At 36.8% G+C, this 19,948-nt stretch overlaps 1 protein-coding gene across 1 annotated transcript in view; it reads right to left on the bottom strand.

Annotated features, from left to right (window-relative positions):
* Positions 1-19,948, bottom strand: part of LOC146002655 (uncharacterized) — a 96,104-nt gene that overhangs the window by 55,895 nt on the left and 20,261 nt on the right. Inside the window, exon 6 of the mRNA XM_083140618.1 lies at positions 14,896-15,177. Coding sequence (XP_082996744.1) covers positions 14,896-15,177 — 282 coding nt within the window. The remainder of the gene's footprint in view (positions 1-14,895; positions 15,178-19,948) is intronic.

Here is a 19,948-nt window from a genome sequence, read left to right on the forward strand (position 1 = left end):
CTGAAATTTTGAAAAAATCGATTATTTTTTTTTTTCAATTTTCACTAGTTTTGATCCTAGGCCAATTATATTTATGGGGGTGACTCTGCATGGCCCCCAGAGCAACATACTCAAATTTTGAAAAAATCGATAATTTTTTGAATTTTGATTATCTCTGGAACCATGAATCCTAGAGACATGGGGTTTGTTGCTTTGGCCTCAGCACGGCAAGATGCAACTTTTTGATCTCTATAAATTTTTCAAAATATCTTGTTGTTCTCTAGATCTTGAATAACTTGCCTATTTTTCAAGATATCAGCATGGGGGTTGCATATTTGAAATCTAGAGGCTGTTTAGAAGTTTTGTTAAAAAATCGATAATTTTTTTGAATTTGAGATTTTTCAGAAACTATCAATACTGGAGACTTGAAATTTTGTAGGCATATTCTAGGCATAATTCTCTATATTTTATGTCTCTATAATTTTCCTGATATAAGCAATATTTAAGCTGCAAATCTCTGATTTATGTCTGTTCTATAAATAGAATTTTCTGAAAAGTGCAATATTAACAAAGTTGTTAATATCTTCGGAACCATGAATGCTAGAGACATGGGGTTTGTTGCATTGGCCTCGGCATGGCAAGATGCAACTTTTTGATCTCTATAATTTTTCAAAAATCTCTTGCCATTCTCTAGATCTTGAATAACTTGCCTATTTTTCTTGAATAACTTGCCTATATCATACAATATCAAGAGGGGCATATTTTTAACAAGTTTATGGACAACAATCTCACAGAAGTGCCTTTTGTAAGTATAGGCACTTCAATCTGAGGGGGGTCATACTTTCTGAAAAAATTCCCGAGGGCATTTTTACAAAAATCTTGGATTAGACAGGGTTCCACACTTGAGCAAAAAACTCATATGGGCATGTTGAGCTAGTTTTAAGTGTAAGCAAATCTGCTTGAGGTGGGTTCATACTTTCCTGAGCCAGTAATACAGTCAATCCCACTACTTATTGAACTTCTTTCCATTCTCCGTTATCATAGTATCGAGAGTATTGACCCCTTGGCTTACGTATCTTGTAGCGCCGCTCATACTATCACCCTGGTTGGTTATTAAATAATTTGCATTATTTCAATATTTAGTAATTAATTATTCTCTTGTTTTTATGCGTTGACGGAGGCGGCACTGATGAAGTATTCTGATCACAACCATTTGCATTTGTGCACTTAGTTTCAGAATACATAGAAAAATTATAACCATGACCTAAACATAATAATGCACGCATACAATAACAGAGCAATCTTTTGCCATTTTCATAACAATACCTTGAACTTAACAATGAATAGGAAGTAAATATCACAAATAACAAAAGAAGATCAAGAACATTTTCATGAGTTCAGTTAAGATCGAAATTTCGGAGCATAAAAAGGGTCATCTGAGCCGCTGGTCGAGCCCCAATGCTCCGAATCACTGGATTTGGATGCTGTTGTATCATATTTGAACCCAGATGTTACAACACAAGGCATATATTGTAGGTCGAACAATATCCAGTTGAAGTTATTTGCGCCAGCCGAGTGTTATATCTACTATGCAATTAGCATATTAGATTTATAAATTGGCACGTTGATTTGAATAATGTAAGCGTCCCTACCAGGTGGAATATTCCATATTGTAGACAAGTTATAAGTTAAATTTCGTTTATTAATGCACAAAATTCAAGAAAATATTTATATTATGGATTAAATATCAAGGTAATGCTAAACTCAACGGGAGGAATATTAGATATTCCGTTTTCACGGAAACTTCTCCTTAAAAAGTACAGAATAGATTTTATTTTATTTTTCAGTCACAGTGTTTTTCTTAATTAACTTCCAATTAAAAAAACTTTAAGAAATCTGCTTTCTTTTAATTTCAGAATCAGTTCATCAGTGTCATTCTAATTTACAATGGCGTTTGGATTACTCAGATGGAGGATTATAGAACTGTCACCTATTTTCATATGCCTACTTGCATGCTCAGTGAGTACCCATCTGCTTCTCCATGTTCCTACTTCTACAGCGATTAAACGAAGCTTCAATGCTTTGGATGTTGTGAAGAGAGTTTGTGAAACTCAACTCAACGTACAGCATAGCGTTTCGATCATAGAATGTTCTGAGGATCGACATACCATAATAGGAAGCCTCAAAGGAATCTTTCAGCAAGATAATTTGTCTGTCATGATCCAGAGAATGAATTATTCTGCCGATTGTAACGTTTCTTCTCCATATTCTTACCAAGATGGCAAGAAAAACTGTTTCTTATTGCTGGCAGACAACAACGAGATGCTCTCCAATCTTTTGGAAGGAGCCAAGCATCTCGACTACTGGAACTCAAGAGCAAAATTCATAATTCTAATCAGGGAGCAATTTGGTAGCCAGGAAAGTGTCAATCAAACCTTTTCTATCCTATGGAAAGAATATATCCTCAATGTTGAATTGTTGGTTGAGAAAGGTAAATGTTCAACTGCAGTGAATGACTGTCTCAGCTTCTGGTCGTACAATCCATTTACACAGGAGATTTTAATAAATGAATATCGTCAGATTCTTACAAGAAATTCCGGTTTTTCCCTCTCTCTGAAGGAAAGGACAAGACACGGTAACGGATACCCCATCTATATTGTCAAGACGCCGAACCTATTCACGAATAACTGCACTTTAAGAAGATCTAATTTTAGGAAACTGCTTGCAACAGTAATAGAAAGTTTGAATTTTACTCCTATTCCATGGAAGCTACCCAGTGATCGAAATAAGGAGACGGGACTATCCAACGTTACATCATGTGGCGGTGCTGCTCCATCGCTCGCTGACATGTATGGTAATTTCGGGATAATGAATTATAGAAAGTTCACAGAGGGTGATTTCCTTACAGTTGTTCTGTACTCTCATATCGTTTTCCTGGTCCCCAAGTCGGAACGTATTCCCCAGTGGATGTTCTTGTTTCTTCCGTTTCATTTGAGTCTGTGGGCAGCGGTTGTTGGAACGATTATCTTCATATTAATCTGTGAACAGTTTACTCATCATTTTCATTTGGAAACATTCCAAAATACAAGACTCAACACAAGTTTGTTACAAATTCTATCTATATTCTTGAACGGTTCATTTTTGAGAGAACCGAGAAACAAATATCTGCAAACTGTATATCAATTTTCAATTCTTCTCTTTTTGATTGTTCGCACTTTGTACCAAGGTTCTTTGCTACGGTTCATGATATCCCCTGTATTTTATGATGAGATCGATACCGTAGACGACATTGTTCGTTCTGGTTTGCCTGTAGCCACATTTCCACGTTGGATTGAAGAATTGAAGCTCTTTGACGATAAGAATTTAAGGCATTTGTCCATCAGTGCAGAAGTCGTTGAAAGTGAAGAGGAAATAATCGATCGGGTAGGTGTTAAGAGAGATGCTGTTTCCCTTATATACCTTCGTGAGGCCAGTACACTAAGCTCAGATTTCAGAACTGAGAGTGGCATTCCACTTACACACGTTGCAGAGGAGAGAATTGGGCTTCTCATGGCAAGTTACATTGTTGCCAAGAATTTCCCTTACATTGAGAATTTCATAGCTATTCTTGATGGTCTGATGGAAAGTGGTCTAGTTCATAGATGGATTGATGAATTTCACGGACAGCCAAATGTTCCTGTTCTCGACCAATCAGATGTTCCAATAACTTTGTATGATCTAAGAGCTGCTTTTGGCGCATTACTTATAGGATTAGGTTTGGCTCTCATAGTTCTTGGGGTGGAATTAGTTTCCTTCAAGTGCAAAGATTAGAGGTATGTCAACTTGTACGTAAAAATGAATGGTGTAGAGTTTTACGGGCATTTTGAAAAATGCATATTTCTGAAACTTTCAGGTCTTCTATGATACTGATTCTGTCTTTTTGCAGCTGCATATATCTTATTTCTTGAATATGATTTGAATTTTTATTAGTCCATTTACACGGATACTTGGAGGGTTCAGTAGTACAGTTTCACTTTTTCTTTACAACCTTAAATAATCACTTGTGGTACAATACTCGTATTAATGATGTAATAATAGTTTTTTTTTCGATTTGTTATTGAATCTTGTTATTTACTTTTCTGCTTTTTCATCATTTGCGGTGGCAGTGGCGAGGCGAACCAGTAGAGTGATATTACTTTCGTAACATCTCTGGGTGTTCTGCATTTGCAGCTTGGGAGCGAGTCAAAAGGTTCGAAGCCTCCAATCAAGAAGCGAGCCGCTGACGTCATCTCAATCCAGCACCTTTCGCTAACTCTCCCGCTCACGCTCTACTCTGTTGATAGGCTCGCTTGCTGGACTCACGCAGGAAGCTGGAGATGCTTTGAAAGTAATCGGACTATAACAGCATTGCATCTAATAGGAAACTTAGCGAGAGGGCTGAGCACGACGAGCAGTTGTGGTCTCTCGTTTCGATGCGCTAAGGGTAGCGAATCTCTTCGTATTTGTAGTCGTTTAATGCTGTCATTTGAATATTTTCGCACAAATATGCGAATATTCTCTTTTTCAACTTCATCTCTAAAATATTTAAAATACAAGCTTTCTATTATTTTGCTTTGTCACCACCGCATCACCCTATGACCGGACACCTCGCCTCTGATTCATTTGGCATATGGTTGAATATTGTGATTGTCATCTGTTCCGGCCCTGCTTGACATAACTAGAGTCTAGCGAATATTGGTTTCGGAAGTTGTTTATGTGACCGAGTTATTTTGATCTTCACGTGGTAATATATTTTTCGTTTCATGAATGTATAATGAATGCCTAGTTAATATTTTGTATTTTCTAAGAGTTATGAACGGCTCTGCTTTTTATACCTGTTAAAGCACTAATGGCTTGCTTTAGTTTCCTACGCATTTTTTAAAGGCACATATGAAATATATATTGTACATCGTAACGTGAAGGTAAAATGCAACATTAGCACGAATACATGTGTTTGTTTTGGAATGTTAATTATAATGATTCATTTGATGATATATTGGTAGGAATTTTTGATAGCAGTGTATGAAATCATTACAATCTCTGAATTGTTTGTGTGTTTTGTGATTTTATGATGGTGTCCTGCCACTTTTTGCTAATCGCGACGATGAGGATGAATAATGATTAGATGAAACTCTTGCACACCGATCTGTGAACCTCTGTAATACACAATAATAATGATCATGGAGAATTTAATTGTTACAGTAGGAAAAGTGTTATAATGCCATAACTGTGATTTTTTTAAAATTTCACAATGATTTGTGTTCTGTTGTTACTAATGTATTGTACAACACTGTAGGTATAGTATAATACCACCGAGTTGTGAAACTTTGCACTGCATAACAATTGTACATTCATGGTTAATTTAATTGTTTTATTTCCACTCATGTTTTTCATTGGGCTACATTTGCATTTTGCGTGCACGTATCAATGAGAATTAATTAAAGAATAAGATGAACGTTTTAACGGCATTGTAGTAGTGATCCAAGTTCTAAACAAGATGAATATAACTTATAAACGCAATTTACAACAAATATCTTCAAAATATAATAAGAAACTAATTATATAATTTTATAAATTGAAAAGGAAAATTTGATTTGGCTAGAATGGCAGTCGTTAGTCTCTGTAACAATTTTGAATGGGTAAGAATAGAGCTAATTGAAAATGCATTTTGCATTGTTTTAAATTACTTGTTCCGTTAGAATCTATTTTGCGCGGTAATAGAGGAAGATAATTTTATTCTTTATTGGAAGCTACATTGAGAGAATCTTCAGTATTGAATCAAATTTGTCAGCATTTGATTTACGCTTAAGATAAATTATGTTAACCTTAACTTAAATTATTGTTTATTGTAAGCAAAATAAATCATTTTTGACATGAAAGTAGTTTTTTTCCCTTTATGTCATAAACTGTGTGACGTTCGCTTCACATGACCACCTTTTCATTTAAGAAAATGAAGTTTTCTCCAAGATGGCGGCCATCTTGGTAGCATGACATACTTTTCCCCTTCACCCACATTATGTTTCGGAGCATTGGATTGGACTGTGTCAGTCGGTTTGTCTTTTATCCCTTTCGTTGACAGGAACTTTTTTTTGTTGCTAAAATATATTTTTTTTACGTTTCGTAAGTATATTAATCACCTAAGTGATATTACAATTTTTTTATGTACCTTGTGAGTTAACAATGAAGACCTGGATGTTGGCAAGGGGCATTACTGTGAGTCAAAGGAGCGAAACGTCGTGTAATTCTTATACTTATGAAAATCATTAATACACATTTCTTGTGCAATTAACGTATCCGTTATATTGCTGATTTGTAATATCGCATGATATGTTGCGAGCTGCAATAGTTGCAATTTTGTTTGATTTATTAATTGGTGCATTGATGTGAATATAACTAATAGGTTCAACTAGAAGTTGAACTGCTGTGAGTAACGATGGATTTACACATCACGGGGTATAAAAATAATTTTGTTCTGGTAATTCATCTTTGATTCAACACTTATTCGAATCACGTCTCCAGTAAAGCTACAATTAATTGTAAGTCGTTTTTCAAATTTCCACGTTTGCTTTTAAATACGTGGTGGAAGTGGTCCGGGATGCCAGGAATTAAACGTGCCATGGTCACAATTCTGTTAAACATAACTATCACATCGAGATTGTTTCAATATGTCTATATTACCAGTGAAAATGTATTTACTGTGATATGAATAAAAAGTGACTACAAGGGTATAGTGTTGTAAAGAAACAACATACTTATATACATATTGGCAGATTATTTTAGTGCAACTTTATCAACCACATACATATGTATTATCTGAATTTTTTAAGATATGCAAGTTGTTTTTATATAAACTATACCTATTCGTAGTGTAAGATCTGATGTTGACTTCTTTTATATAATTTGTACAATGCCAAGTTTGGATTGAATTACTTATGTTGATATTGACCGGACACTTGGGAAATAGTTTTCGTACGTGTTTTATTGAATGTAGCTTACTTTACAATACTAGTCCCGTCTTTTTGACACTCGGTGCAATGCAGGTGTATCTAGTGTCAGGGTGGTGCAAGGAAATGACCTTCAACCAACTAGACGGAAAGCGGTGTTCATATTTAGAAGATTCAACAAATGCCTGTTTGCTGCTTTAAACAGTCATGTGATTAGTTAGCACGCACCACGTGACCATACACCGGTCCGGAAGGTAGTGCAGACGGTGCAGACACCAAGTACACTACTTGACTCCAAATCAACGAACTAGACGACTCGGTGTTGCACCGTGCAACGAAAGAAGCAACGCTTCGGTGCAAAGAGAGTCAAAGCGAGTCAAAAAGTGCAGCCAACTAGACGGGGCTATTTACACAAATCACTTTCCTACAACAAATAAAAGACAAGGTTTTGCCGAGTTTGAATTGATCTATAAGAAGCTTTTATTAACCTGTAACTTGTATTTTTTATACATTTTTGACTCTGGTATGATACATTGTCTTTTAATCATTATGTATACCCTTCTAGGAAGGTCAATCTTGTTGAACGTATTACTATATGTAGGTACATAATAATAATAAGAGAGCTATGTTTGCAAACAGATAGAAGGCTAACCAACATTAACTATTGGATTCTATACTAATGTAATAACACAAGAGTATTCATATTTCTGTTGACGACATACTGTTTGACCAGCGATCCGAGAGCTCTCGAGTTTTCTGCGCATGCCCGAAGTAGAAGAGTCCAGTCGTAAATTGGGGGAGTTTGCGGAACCGCTTCTCTGAAACGCGAGCAGCGCGAGTGTCACGTGGGGAAAGAGAGCAATGTTGCCAACCGGAGAATATTGTCACAAGATATTGGAAGTGCTCTGGCCGTGGAGAGGCGTCTTTGCAAAAGCTGAAGTCTTGAACGTAGCGCAAATTCGGCATCTTTGACCCAACCCCAGAGGAAGCCGACTGGACCCGTATCTGGTTTCGAGCCACCACTATGGGCGTCCGGAAGGGGGGCAAGGGGGGACGCCCCCCTGAAAAATGAAAGTCATCCAAAAATTATGTATTTCGCACATATAATTTCATTTTAGCCACAATAATATGTGTTAATTATTGCATGATCACCATAAATTCAAATTTAAGCAATGCGTTTTTAGGGAACAACACTATTTTTGGAGAAAATGTGCCTTGTTTGCCCCCCCCCTGGGGAAAAAAACCTTCCTTGCCCCTCCCCGGAAAAAATCCTGCGGACCTCCATGGCCACCACCTGTTTTTCCGTAAAGCGATGTTGTTACTTTTGCGTGCAGTGTTTAGACATCCATTCATTCACTGCGACGTTTTACTCCCATGGTCTTTATATTATATATATAAAAAATAGCACAGCACAATAACACTAATCGAGATTCAACTCTTCAATCGGTTATGCATGTCCCTCAGTTTTCGTTACTTATGTTCTGGTGGATAAGCATCCTCGCAGATTGGTAACACTGTTCAACGTGCAACCGCGAGCGGCGTTCTCGCGCCTGCCTTCCTATCGTCAACTTCCCCTTTTTCTTGTCACTTTGCCAACTGGAGCTCTCGGATCGCTGGTCAAACAGTATTCTTAACATCTCACATTCTTTGAAGAGTTGCCAGTTCTCAATACAATTCTTAAATACACATAAGCCAAAGTGACTTAATATTTTTGAACTATAAGATCGTTGTTTTTCATCTGTCCAACAGTGACATATTGCATTTTTGTAATTTCACTGTCTTGCTGAATTACGACGGTCTCTAATAGTAATCTTGTTTGATGAAGTAGAGGAAAAAGATAGATTCTCATGAGTATATAATATGATGTGGTGCAGGGAAGTCTAGGTTAGTGATAGACACAGATTTTGTTGGAATTTTCGTACTTGATATCGAGAATACTATTGGGTTCGAGGCAGAATTGGCAAATCAAATGAAAAGTTAAAATTTGTGGGCTAGTGTCTTTCTCAAAATTCTTTATTTATCGACACTTATCCGTTTTCGAACCAACATATTAGATATGCCACTTCTAACAACGTTTATATGTCTCATCATCGAAGAACATAATGCCCGTTTGATCATACTCTTGTAGAAAAGAGTCAATTCTGTGGCGAAAACAACAACAGGAAGAATATCGCTCTTACGTCTTGAAGAGATATGGGTACACGTTTATCCTTTAGAGTTAATGCTTAATGCCTGTTTAGTTGGGTAAAATATATCAAGCCAGTTTCTCATGAGACCAGACTCTTTCATACTGTCGAGAATGGCATTAAAATTCTCAATGTAAGGGAAGTTTTTAAAAACAGTGAAAGAATTTCATTAAGAGACATACTTTCTCTCTGGCAATATGCGTAAGAGGAGGACCATCCTTTGACTTGTAACCTGAGATTATACGTGTTGCCATTCCGTAATGCAAGAAAGACACTGCACTTCTTGTGCACCCTACGCGGATATATATATGCCATTCATGGTTTAATATCTCAGCCTTGTTACATAAAGAGTTTATCTTCTGATCTTGAAACAATTTCAATTGATTATACCAAATTCTCGGTGTCACTACTGGCAAACCAGAATTTAATATTTCATTTACTGAATCCTGATCTTCAAAATATGGTGGGTTCATCACATATCGTAGCAAGGAACCTTTGTACAAAGTGCTCATAATCATAGAAAATACTACGACAAGTTGAAATATAGTTTATGAACCATTCAATGCTATATAGAGCACCTGGAAAACGGTTGTAGTAAGACTGGAATCACTTTCTCTTTCAGAATCAAAGTTTTTAGTAACATGTGTACAAATCCAGACTAAGACGAAAAGGAAGGAGTAAAGACATCCATTGTGGAAGGAGATCAGCTTTCGGAACCAGGAAACAGAACTGACTGTACTGAGTAATTGAAAGGAAGTCAACTATTTGAAATGTCCTATAGTTCAAAACAGCAACTTTTGAATGAAAATCTGGGCGAGATGGTACAATTCTCTTCCCATCACCAGCTAATGTTTCATTGTGGAGTTTGTAGTCTGGATTTCCTCTTTTAGACGTTGGCCATTTTGCAGGGGTAAAATTCAGGTGCTCCACTAAGGTAGGTAACAGAATTAGAAATCCTGTAGTCTCCCCGTCTCTCTTGAATACCCCTGGATCGTTTATTATGTACAACGGATAACCATTAATATGCCTTGTCCTGTCTTTCAGTGAAGGCGAGAAACTATTACTTCGCCTCACAATCTTCTCAAAGAATAACCGATTTTCTTCCACTGACTTTTCATATCTAAACGGGTTGTACGACAAGAAGTTAAGAACCTCCTGACTTTGTTTCATTGCAACTCTTCTCCTTAACAATTATCTCAATATCAAGTATCTTATCACGCCATAGTGCACTGAAGGTGCGTATGATGTTTGCTTGTGGAAGAGCTCTCTGATGAAAGTTCATCCTGTTGTGTTCCAATAGGGAAGGTAGTTCGCTTGCCTTAGTAGATTGTAAAGTAACTTATCGTCGTCTGCCAGAAGAAGAAAGCAAGGTTTCGTTTCTTTTCTCTCTGGTGAAATAGCCTTTACAATATGCTGATGAGTTCATAGTCTGTACCATGAAAGATAAAACATCTTGTTGAAAGAATTTCTTAAGGATTTCGATGTTGATATCTGTATCCCTTGAACACAAGATGACTGATATGGTCTTCTCGGTGTTCAGTTGTGTTGATCAAACTCTGTTCACTACATCCAAAGCATTGAAGTTTTCTTCAACCGTAGGAAGCGAAGGCACAGAATGATAAAAATGCATAATCACTGAAGGTGGAAGGGTACCAAGACATAAAATCAACAACTCCACAGAATTCGATGTAACCGATAAGAAAACCAGCTTGAAATTTGATGAATTGGTGCTGAAACGAAATGAAGAAGTACTTCAAGTAATTGCAAATTTTCTTAAACATTCTTGATTTAGTAGAACAATATGTTTAACTGGGCATAACTACCTCAGCGTCACGTTGACATTCACACGCTATTTTTATTCTTACATTTATAATCGGTCAAGGGTTGGCTGTTACCCTCACGTGGAAAATAATGTGACTTGAATTATTTGTGTTTTCTGATGTAGTCTAGTATGTATGCCAGTTGCGTACCAATTGGAAATGTTTGCAATCGCGTCTTCGCGTACCTGACCAAGATCATAGCATGCAATTTCTACTTTAAATCACACCTTTTCCTTTCAAGTTAACCAGACTTAGTACCAGCTACCAAGCAATAGTCTGGGTGTCAAAGTGTAAATCTTGTTTTGAGGTATTTTGAGTGTTTTTTGATATGTTATGCACATTTCAGATTCGTCGGATGCCACTCTGTATAACTTGAGCAATTTGCATAATTCAAGATGGCGTCCAATATGCCCCCTCTCTTAATTTTGTTATGAAGCAATATTGGCGTGTGACATATTTTTAAGTGAAGAGGAAAATAGTAATACTGTACTTTGTTAAGAAGATAAGCCATAAGCCTTTTATAAGTAGTTATGTAAGTTATTAAAGTTAATTCTCATCTTAAAATGAGAGAGTAAAAATCTTCAAAAACACTTGAAATATAAAAGATAATTTAAAGACTGGGAGAATTGTTTTACTCCCATGTTACCACGATGTAACTGATTGCATTCGGAAAGACGGTACAACCGACGTTCGTGGCGAGTGGTCTACATAACGTGCCACGAACCCAGAGGCCCCAAGGTCGAACACTGACTAAGGCATGTTTGTCCCCTCATTCATTTCACCACTTCATCATGCATCCTCATCAATACAATCATTCCAAGATGTAGAGAGGCAAAGTATCTCTCTCTGTCAGGAAATACAAGGTGGGATAAAAGTAACATTCCTCACAAATTCGTTTTCAGTTCTCAACATACTTCTTCACACATAAACACATGTACAGATGTAACAAACAAGTTCTTATGGGTTGGCAACCGTGGCAAGTTCCAGCTTTGTTGTTATTTGTTTTTTACAATAGAGGATAAGGAAACTCTTGTTCTTTGTTAATTTTTTTGGAAAAAGTGACTTTTGCCCAACCCTGTATAGCATGTGCGTAACTAGATAAAAATTTCGAACTGTTACAAGTTAGAAATTTTTGGAAAAGGCAATTTTTAGCTTTAGTCCTTGGACAGCTCCAAAGGAAAAACTTGGATATTCTCTTTGTAATGTATTGAGATCGAACACGAATAACCACTCGGCTTTTCTAGCAATTCTATATTCACACACACACACACACACACACACACACACACACACACACACAAATGTATATGTAAGAACTTTATCTAAAATCCAGTTTGTATCATGCTATATTCATGATTTTAATATATCACACAACCCAATTGCTGATTTATACACCTGTTCTTGATTGGAAAGTGAACAAAAGCAATCATGAACCAAAGTTCATATCATTTCGTGTAGTTCGTTTGCTGGTAAGAAAATATGGCACATGCCAAGAATATTACTATTATGCCAAGAAGGTCGACCAATTTAATATTTCTGGAGAATCGTAAGAAATTGGACATTGTAATAAATGGACTTCACGCAAACCTATTACATTAGCGCGAACTACTTGCGACACTTACCGGTAGTTGATTTCCTTTTAACAAAATTACTTTTAAACTTTAATCGACACATAAAATATATTTTGTAATAGGATACATCACATTGTCATGACACTTATTTTACAGCGGAATATATTACTTCACGAACTTTATCATCTATAAGTATACCTAGTCATTGATTTTTCAATATTTCTCGGAAAAGCAATTTTCATGAGGGCATGATTTCAGTAACGCACTTCAAAACTATTTTATGTACTCAGCCTACGTAACCGAACTAGTCTAACCTACTAATTCCCGGTTTTATATATTTGCTGACCTGGTATTGTCAACAGAATCTTCCCATTACGTGTTACAGGTTATACGTAATTATTACTTTCATGTGCCCATAACTTCCTTATTAATAAAGTTTTCATAGATCTGACTTCACCACTGAATTACTGGTGAAATTCTAGCCCAAAACCATACCCCACATGCCCCCCTCCCCATTTAAAGAAATGAAGTTGGATCCAAGTTGGCGGTCATCAAGATGGCGGACCTTGTCTTGACTTGCACCAAAAAGTTTTCCCCTAGGCCTAACATATTACTACCATAACCAATTGCTGCAATCTACACTCCCTTTCATTTTATAAGGGGTGGTCAGGGACTTTTGGCTCACCCTGTAATTTTTACAGGTTAACATTTGTTCATGTTAATTATAAAATGACTTAAACTTTGTTGTTAGCTGTGGTAATCAGTTTGTTTAGATAATTAAAAGAGGGGTGTAAGGGTCTGGTCTGGTAGGGCACCCACAAATAACCTCACTTCCAAGTAGTACACCCCTGTGACTTGCTAATGAGGCTCTGGCGTCTGGAAATACGGCCATTACAATCCTTGGTAGGGCTGTGCTCTCCTGTGTTTGTCCTTCTGTGTGTTGAGGGCCCCTTTACAGCCTCAGCTTTTAATAGGAAAGGATGTTTTAGTCCTCAGAGACATTATCGTTTTAGATCGTGTTGAGCAATGAATGAATGACTTAATTTTAAAAATTAATAATGAAGTTTTTAATAACTATATTTAATTTCTTGTTAGATGTCTGTCCTCGATTTTGTTTTAGCTAAGCGGAACATCTCCATATTGCGTCACGGGGAAATATGGCCTTTGTGCTGAAGTGATCCCCAATGTCAAATTCAATCAACCACCGATCTCAATCCACCAACCCTGTACCGAATAGTCTTCCCAGAAACTCGGACTTTGGCCCGCCCTGCTCTTCACAGAATAAAATGAAGATATTCGTTCCCAACATTGCCACCACTCGACTGAGTCTAGAACGAAAAAGGAAGCGTATCCATTGGAAATTACGTTCCGTACTTGCGGACAAATATACATAATCCAATGCCACCACTAGACCAAAGCTCATTGCCCCTAACAGGAGCAGTTAGATCAATAATATTAAACACAAGGATGGCTAGATGGTTAATTAATTTCACCAATAATGTAACTGAGATTATGGAAGGAAAAGAGCATATTGGAATTATGGATAATTCAGTGTCCTGAACTTTTCATACATATCAGTTAGAGGTGGAACAGTAGCGCCACAGGAAGTAACGTTGGGTAGTTTGAACTTTTTAATTCGCTACCTCGGTTTCTTACGTGAAATAGGAGGGAAAAAATTGTATTTTCTATTACTTTTGCTAGCGGTCTGACATACGCAGATCTTATCAAAGTGCAGCTTTTCCGGGAGTTGATAATATTAACAGGGTATCCGTTACGATGTCAAGGACACAGAGCGTAAAAAACCTGACTTTCCTCTAATAATCTGCTGATATCTCCCGCCTAAATGGGTTGCGTGACCAGAAGCTGAGATTGTCATTTACTCCAGTTGCGATTTTGGAACAAAAATTCGACGTCCAGGATAGAATACAAAAGGTTTCATTGACATCTTTCTGGCTACCAAATTGCTCCCTGATTAGAATTATGCACTTTCCTCTTGTGTTCCAGTTGGGGAGTTGCTTGGCTTCTTCCAAAAAATGGAAAATATCTTGTTGTCTGCCAGCACATTCCCCCACATTCCATCACTTCGAGCACTGGCGATCAGTGTAAAAAGTTCGAAAAACAAAACAACTAAGTTCAAACAGGACAGGAGATGACAGGCCCACCAAAGATATTTGATAATTATTTTTCAAGAAATAAGTCAAACATTTATGAAAATAAATTTTAAAAATTGTCATCTATATTAGCATAACAGTTTAATTAACACAGAATACCCAAATTATAATGTAGAATAAACTTAATAGCAATAATTTTTATGTAATTAATGAACAAAAAGTGTTTACCTGTATAACATGCTGTTAAATTCCTGATTTTTCCTTACTTGTGAACATTCAGTTCGCCCTGACCCAAGATTTTAGTTCCTCCTCTGCAGAGAGTATTCCAGAGATATGCAAACCACGCAGATCTCACTCTTCCGCAGTAGAAAGGCACCGATTCGGCGACGAAGAAAAGAAAAGCAACTCCTAGTCCAATCAGCAACATGAAGAATATTGCTCTGGCATCAACCAATGTGATGGGTGCAAGTTCATCGTTGACAGTCTGTGCCTCTTCATGTGGATAAAAATCATCAAGCCACCTTCGTATGAGGCCGGACTCGTTCAGACTGTCAAGAATAGCATTAAAATTCTCAGAGTAAGGGAAGTTTTTGGAGACAGTGAAGGATGCCATTAACAGTCCTATTCTCTCGCTGGCAATATGCGTAAGAGGGGAACCATCGCTAGACTTGTATGAGGAGCTTAAATGTGTTGCCAATCCGCAATGTAAGAATGACACTGCGTTCCTTTCATTCGCGACACGACTGTATTTGCCTTAAACTTCCTATTACTTTAGCATTGGTAGCCAAGGACTTCAACTTGGAATCTTGAAAAACTTTCAACTGATTGAACCAAATTCCCCTTGTCACTACAGGCAAACCAGACTTTAATATGTCGTCTACTGAACCTAGATCCTCAAAATAGGCTGCAGAGATTATATACTTGAGCAAAGAACTTTCGTACAAGGTAAGAATGATCAGAGAGTAAAATACGACAAGTTGGAATATAGTTTTCAAGTGCGCGCTCCTTGTTACTCTGTAAATGGAACCCACCACCATAAGAGATAGGACATGGAAAAAGGATGTGGTCAGACTGGCAATATCTTTCTTCTGAATATCAAAGTTTCTAGACAAATGTGCACATATCCAGATAAACATCATAGTCATTGACACTGCGATCCACAGGCTAAACCGAAATGGAAGGAACAAGCACATCCATTTGGGAATGAGGGTAGCTTTCGGAACCAAGAAGCACAAATGACTATATTGAACTATCGAGAGGAAATCAGTTTCGAAATAATTTAGAGTTCAAAATAGCAACCCCTGAGTCAAAATCTGGAAGTGAAACTACAATATTCCCAACGGCACCAGCTGATGTTCCATTACGGACTTTGAAGTACGGAATTCTTCCATCAGACATTGGCCATTTCGAGGGTGTGAAATTCATGTGTTCCACTAAAGTTGCTAATAAAATTCGAAAGTCTGACTTGTTCAATGTGCCGTCTATATTGAATACCTCAGGCAAATTCAGGATATACAAAGGGTAACCAATAACATGCCTTGTCCTTTGTCTCAACGAAGGTGAGAAATCTGTACATCTTCTTACAATCTTTTCAAAAGGTAACCCATTTTCTTCCACCGAATTTTCGTGTATAAATGGATTGTACGACAAGAAGTTGATAAAATTAAAGGAATATCCTGATTTTGCTTTGTCGCCACTTTTATGCATTACTACTATCTCAATATCAAGAATATTTTCTTTCCATAGTGTACTGAATGTTGGAATGAAGTTTTTCTGGCTTGAAAACAGTTATCTGATTAAAAGTATGAACTTGCCTCTTGCATTCCAGTAGGAGAGACTGTGTGCTTGTTCTAGTAGATCTGATAGTAAGCTTGCGTCGTCTGCCACAAGTAGAAAGCAGGATTTCTTTCCCTCCTTATAAGAGCCTGTAGAGACAACACTACAACGTGCAGAAGAATTCATACTCTGTATCATGACAGACAAAACGTCTTGCTGAAAGAATTCCTTGAGATTTGCAATGATGTTATCTCCTTCCTTCGAACACTCTACGATGGATGGACTTCTTTCTGTGTTCAGTTGCGTTGAACACACTCTCTTCACAACATCCAAAGCATTGAAGTTTTCCTCAGCAATGGGAAAAGAAGATGTGTACTGGTGAAGACATATACTCACTGAACACTGAAGGAGGAATACAAACATAAGTAACAAGTACATGCTGTTTGTTCTTTGTGATAGTGAAATCATTTAAACCTGAATCCATTCGAGATTGATGAAGCTGTAAGAGAAAGATAACTTGATTCTATTAATTGTATATTTTCTTATTACCAGCAATACTTCAAAAAACATTTTCAGCTTTTCTCCAGAAGACTTCTTTATTCATTACAATTAGAGAAGGTGACCTCTTAAATTTAACGTTAATAGCACTTATTGTTTTAACTGTTATTTACGCAGTTTGTAACTGGAAAATAATTTTATTTGTTGTTGTTTTAAGTCCACTTTATGCACATAGGCTAATCGGGACTAGACCTAAAGTTAAAGGTGTGATCCGAACCACTGTGCCATAGGTTATCGAACCCAGAACCCCTTTGTAACTGGACAAGAATCAATTTTATATTAACTTAGAAATAAGAGAGAGGTGTATTCAATTAGTGATTTTCCTGTTTTGTCACCTGAAAATTTTAACAAAAATTAATCTTATATATTATACTAGTTTAATAATGCACTACTTTAGGTAGGTGTTTCTAGGCTCTCGACTCTAGAAGTAAACTGGAATTACAAAACCCAAAATGTTCCGAAATAAGGAGAGGGGAGGTTGGGGGTGTTCAACCCTTCTTCCAGAAATACTATTGAAATACTAACAATAAATCTTGAAAAATGACTTTCTTTGTTCATTTCATTTAATGCATCAATATTTTAATCACAAAGCTTTCCATTCCTGATTTATAGAAGACGTAGAAGCGTTGTGTAAACATCTAATCACATTGCGTTGTTGAATTTGAATTTGGAATTTGAAATTTTGGGTGTGTCTGTACTTAAAGGCTATTTTACTTGGTCCAGCCCTTTACCTTACCTAAATTAACTGTCACGTCGTTAACAAAAATATTAAAACATTCTGACTTCGGTTAAAAGCTGAGGCTGCAAAGGGCACTCAGCACACATAAGGACAAACACAGACACCAGAACCTCGTTTGTCTGCAAAATGCAGTCCAGGGTGTACTACGTGGAAGTGAGGTTGACAATTGGGTGTCCTACACTCCACACTGTGTTGTGTAAGAAATTACTGATTTTTTCCTGGACACATCCATGGCAAAATCTAATACAGATTAAATGAAATCTTAAAGAAAGCACCTGAAAAATAGCTTGCGCCAGTAGAGTTCATTGCATCATGTACTGGGGGTTCATGCTGTCGAATCCTGAGTACATGTATATGTATTTGGACCATCCCTATTATTTCACCCATCATCGTCCTCATGACCACGATAAATCAAGAGAAGTAGAGAAGGAGTGTAAATTATTAAAACAGAAATGGGAAAAAGAGACAAAACAGTTAAAATTAAAGTTTTAACGTATTTACACGTTAATTGTTTTTTGGAAAATGAAGTTTTTACCTCGACTTGTCCGAAATTCACTACTTGTCATCTTGTTATCTTAGTACCAATGTTGAGGAGAACGAATCCATGAAAATTCTTTTAACAACACACATTTATAAATAGCCACTCTGCGTTTCAAGAAAGAAAAAATATCAAATGCTTTTTTTTTTTACTGAAATGTATATTACAATAATATACTATGAATACAATTTTCAAAATTGGGTTTCAATCTAATTTAACTTGACTTGACGCACTATTCTTGATTGGAAGGGAAATACCAGAATGATATTTTATGTTGCATATGCAATTTTAGGATCAATTCCAAATAAATTTATGTAAAAAGCTATCACAAATTGTGTTTCGCACCATTTGTTTACACCTTCATTCTGGAAAAGTGATATGGCGTTTACAATATATTGTCCCCATTATAGCAAAAAAATTGATGCATTTAATATTTTCAGTCAGAGAATGATAAGAAATTGGAAATAGTAAGAAATGTATTGTAAAGAACTGCGCTATAATGTTAGGTATTGACATCCTTTTATCTAAATGAGTTTTCGAAACACTTTAGTCTACTACATCAGTACATGTCATGCGTACTATTTTCTTACAGCAGGCGTATTACGTATTACACGCAACATTGTAAAAGTTTGTTATAATATTTGGAATTTTATAGTTGTACAGGGTTATTACAAATGATCTTCCCGATTTCCCACACATGTAAATCATGTTTAATGAAACTCAGTTACAGAAATAAGTTTATATCAATGTAAAGAGTAACTCATAAAGTTTTATTCCATTCGAGTGTTCAATGTGAGCCCTTTTGGTAACTCGATATATATCTAGCCTGTAGTCGAGTTCCTGAACACGCTGTAGCATATCACGATCGATATCTTCCTGTGGGGGTTTGTTAAAAATAGATTCTACCAGCCACCATTTCCAAAGACCATGCTTGACCTGCAAGCACACATCAAGATCCATTGCAGAAATCGATGAGGTAATGATGTATTGAAATAATACTTTATGAGTTACTCTTTACGTTGATAAAACCTATTTGTATCTGATTTTCAATGAACGTGATTTACATGTGTCTGAAATCGGGAAGATCATTTGTAATAAACCCTGTACAAAATATTGCATCCCTGTACACACAGATGAAGGTAAAGGGTAAATTTGAAGCTTCCCTCTACTTCATTGCAACCATGAAGGTACACAAGGATTAGAAGTTAATAAAATGGGTTTCGACGTTTCCTCGTCCCCTTCTCGTGCAGGTGAGATGATCGGCACCGCGCTCCGGCTTCCTTTAACGCTCCGGTTTGTTCCCAGGCACCCAAATATTATAGGCTTACCGAACCCCAAACATACTTTATGCAGGTACATTATCGGAAAAATTACCATTAAGATAATCTAACACGAATCAAACCAATATAATGAACTAAGTACCGTGCGTCCATTTCGATCTGCAGCCGAGAGATCGGGAGAAGCGTGGCGGGCGGCGCTGACGGAGATGCCGACATTTGCGGCCTGTAATGCCCGCTTATTTTTATAGACATATGCAGACATTTATATAAATATTACAAAACGAGCACTAACCTGTGTTATAACACGCAAAAGTTCTTCTGTAATTCATCCAAGTTCTGCTCTTATTTACACAAATAAATACGCTATAGAAACGATGTTAAGAGCCACAGATAATAAAGCATTTTAATCATAGTTTTGACCAGTAACG

Source organism: Lepisma saccharinum, chromosome 18 (assembly GCF_977018435.1).
Source record: "Lepisma saccharinum chromosome 18, izLepSacc3.1, whole genome shotgun sequence".
NCBI classification, from domain to species: Eukaryota; Metazoa; Arthropoda; class Insecta; order Zygentoma; family Lepismatidae; genus Lepisma; species Lepisma saccharinum.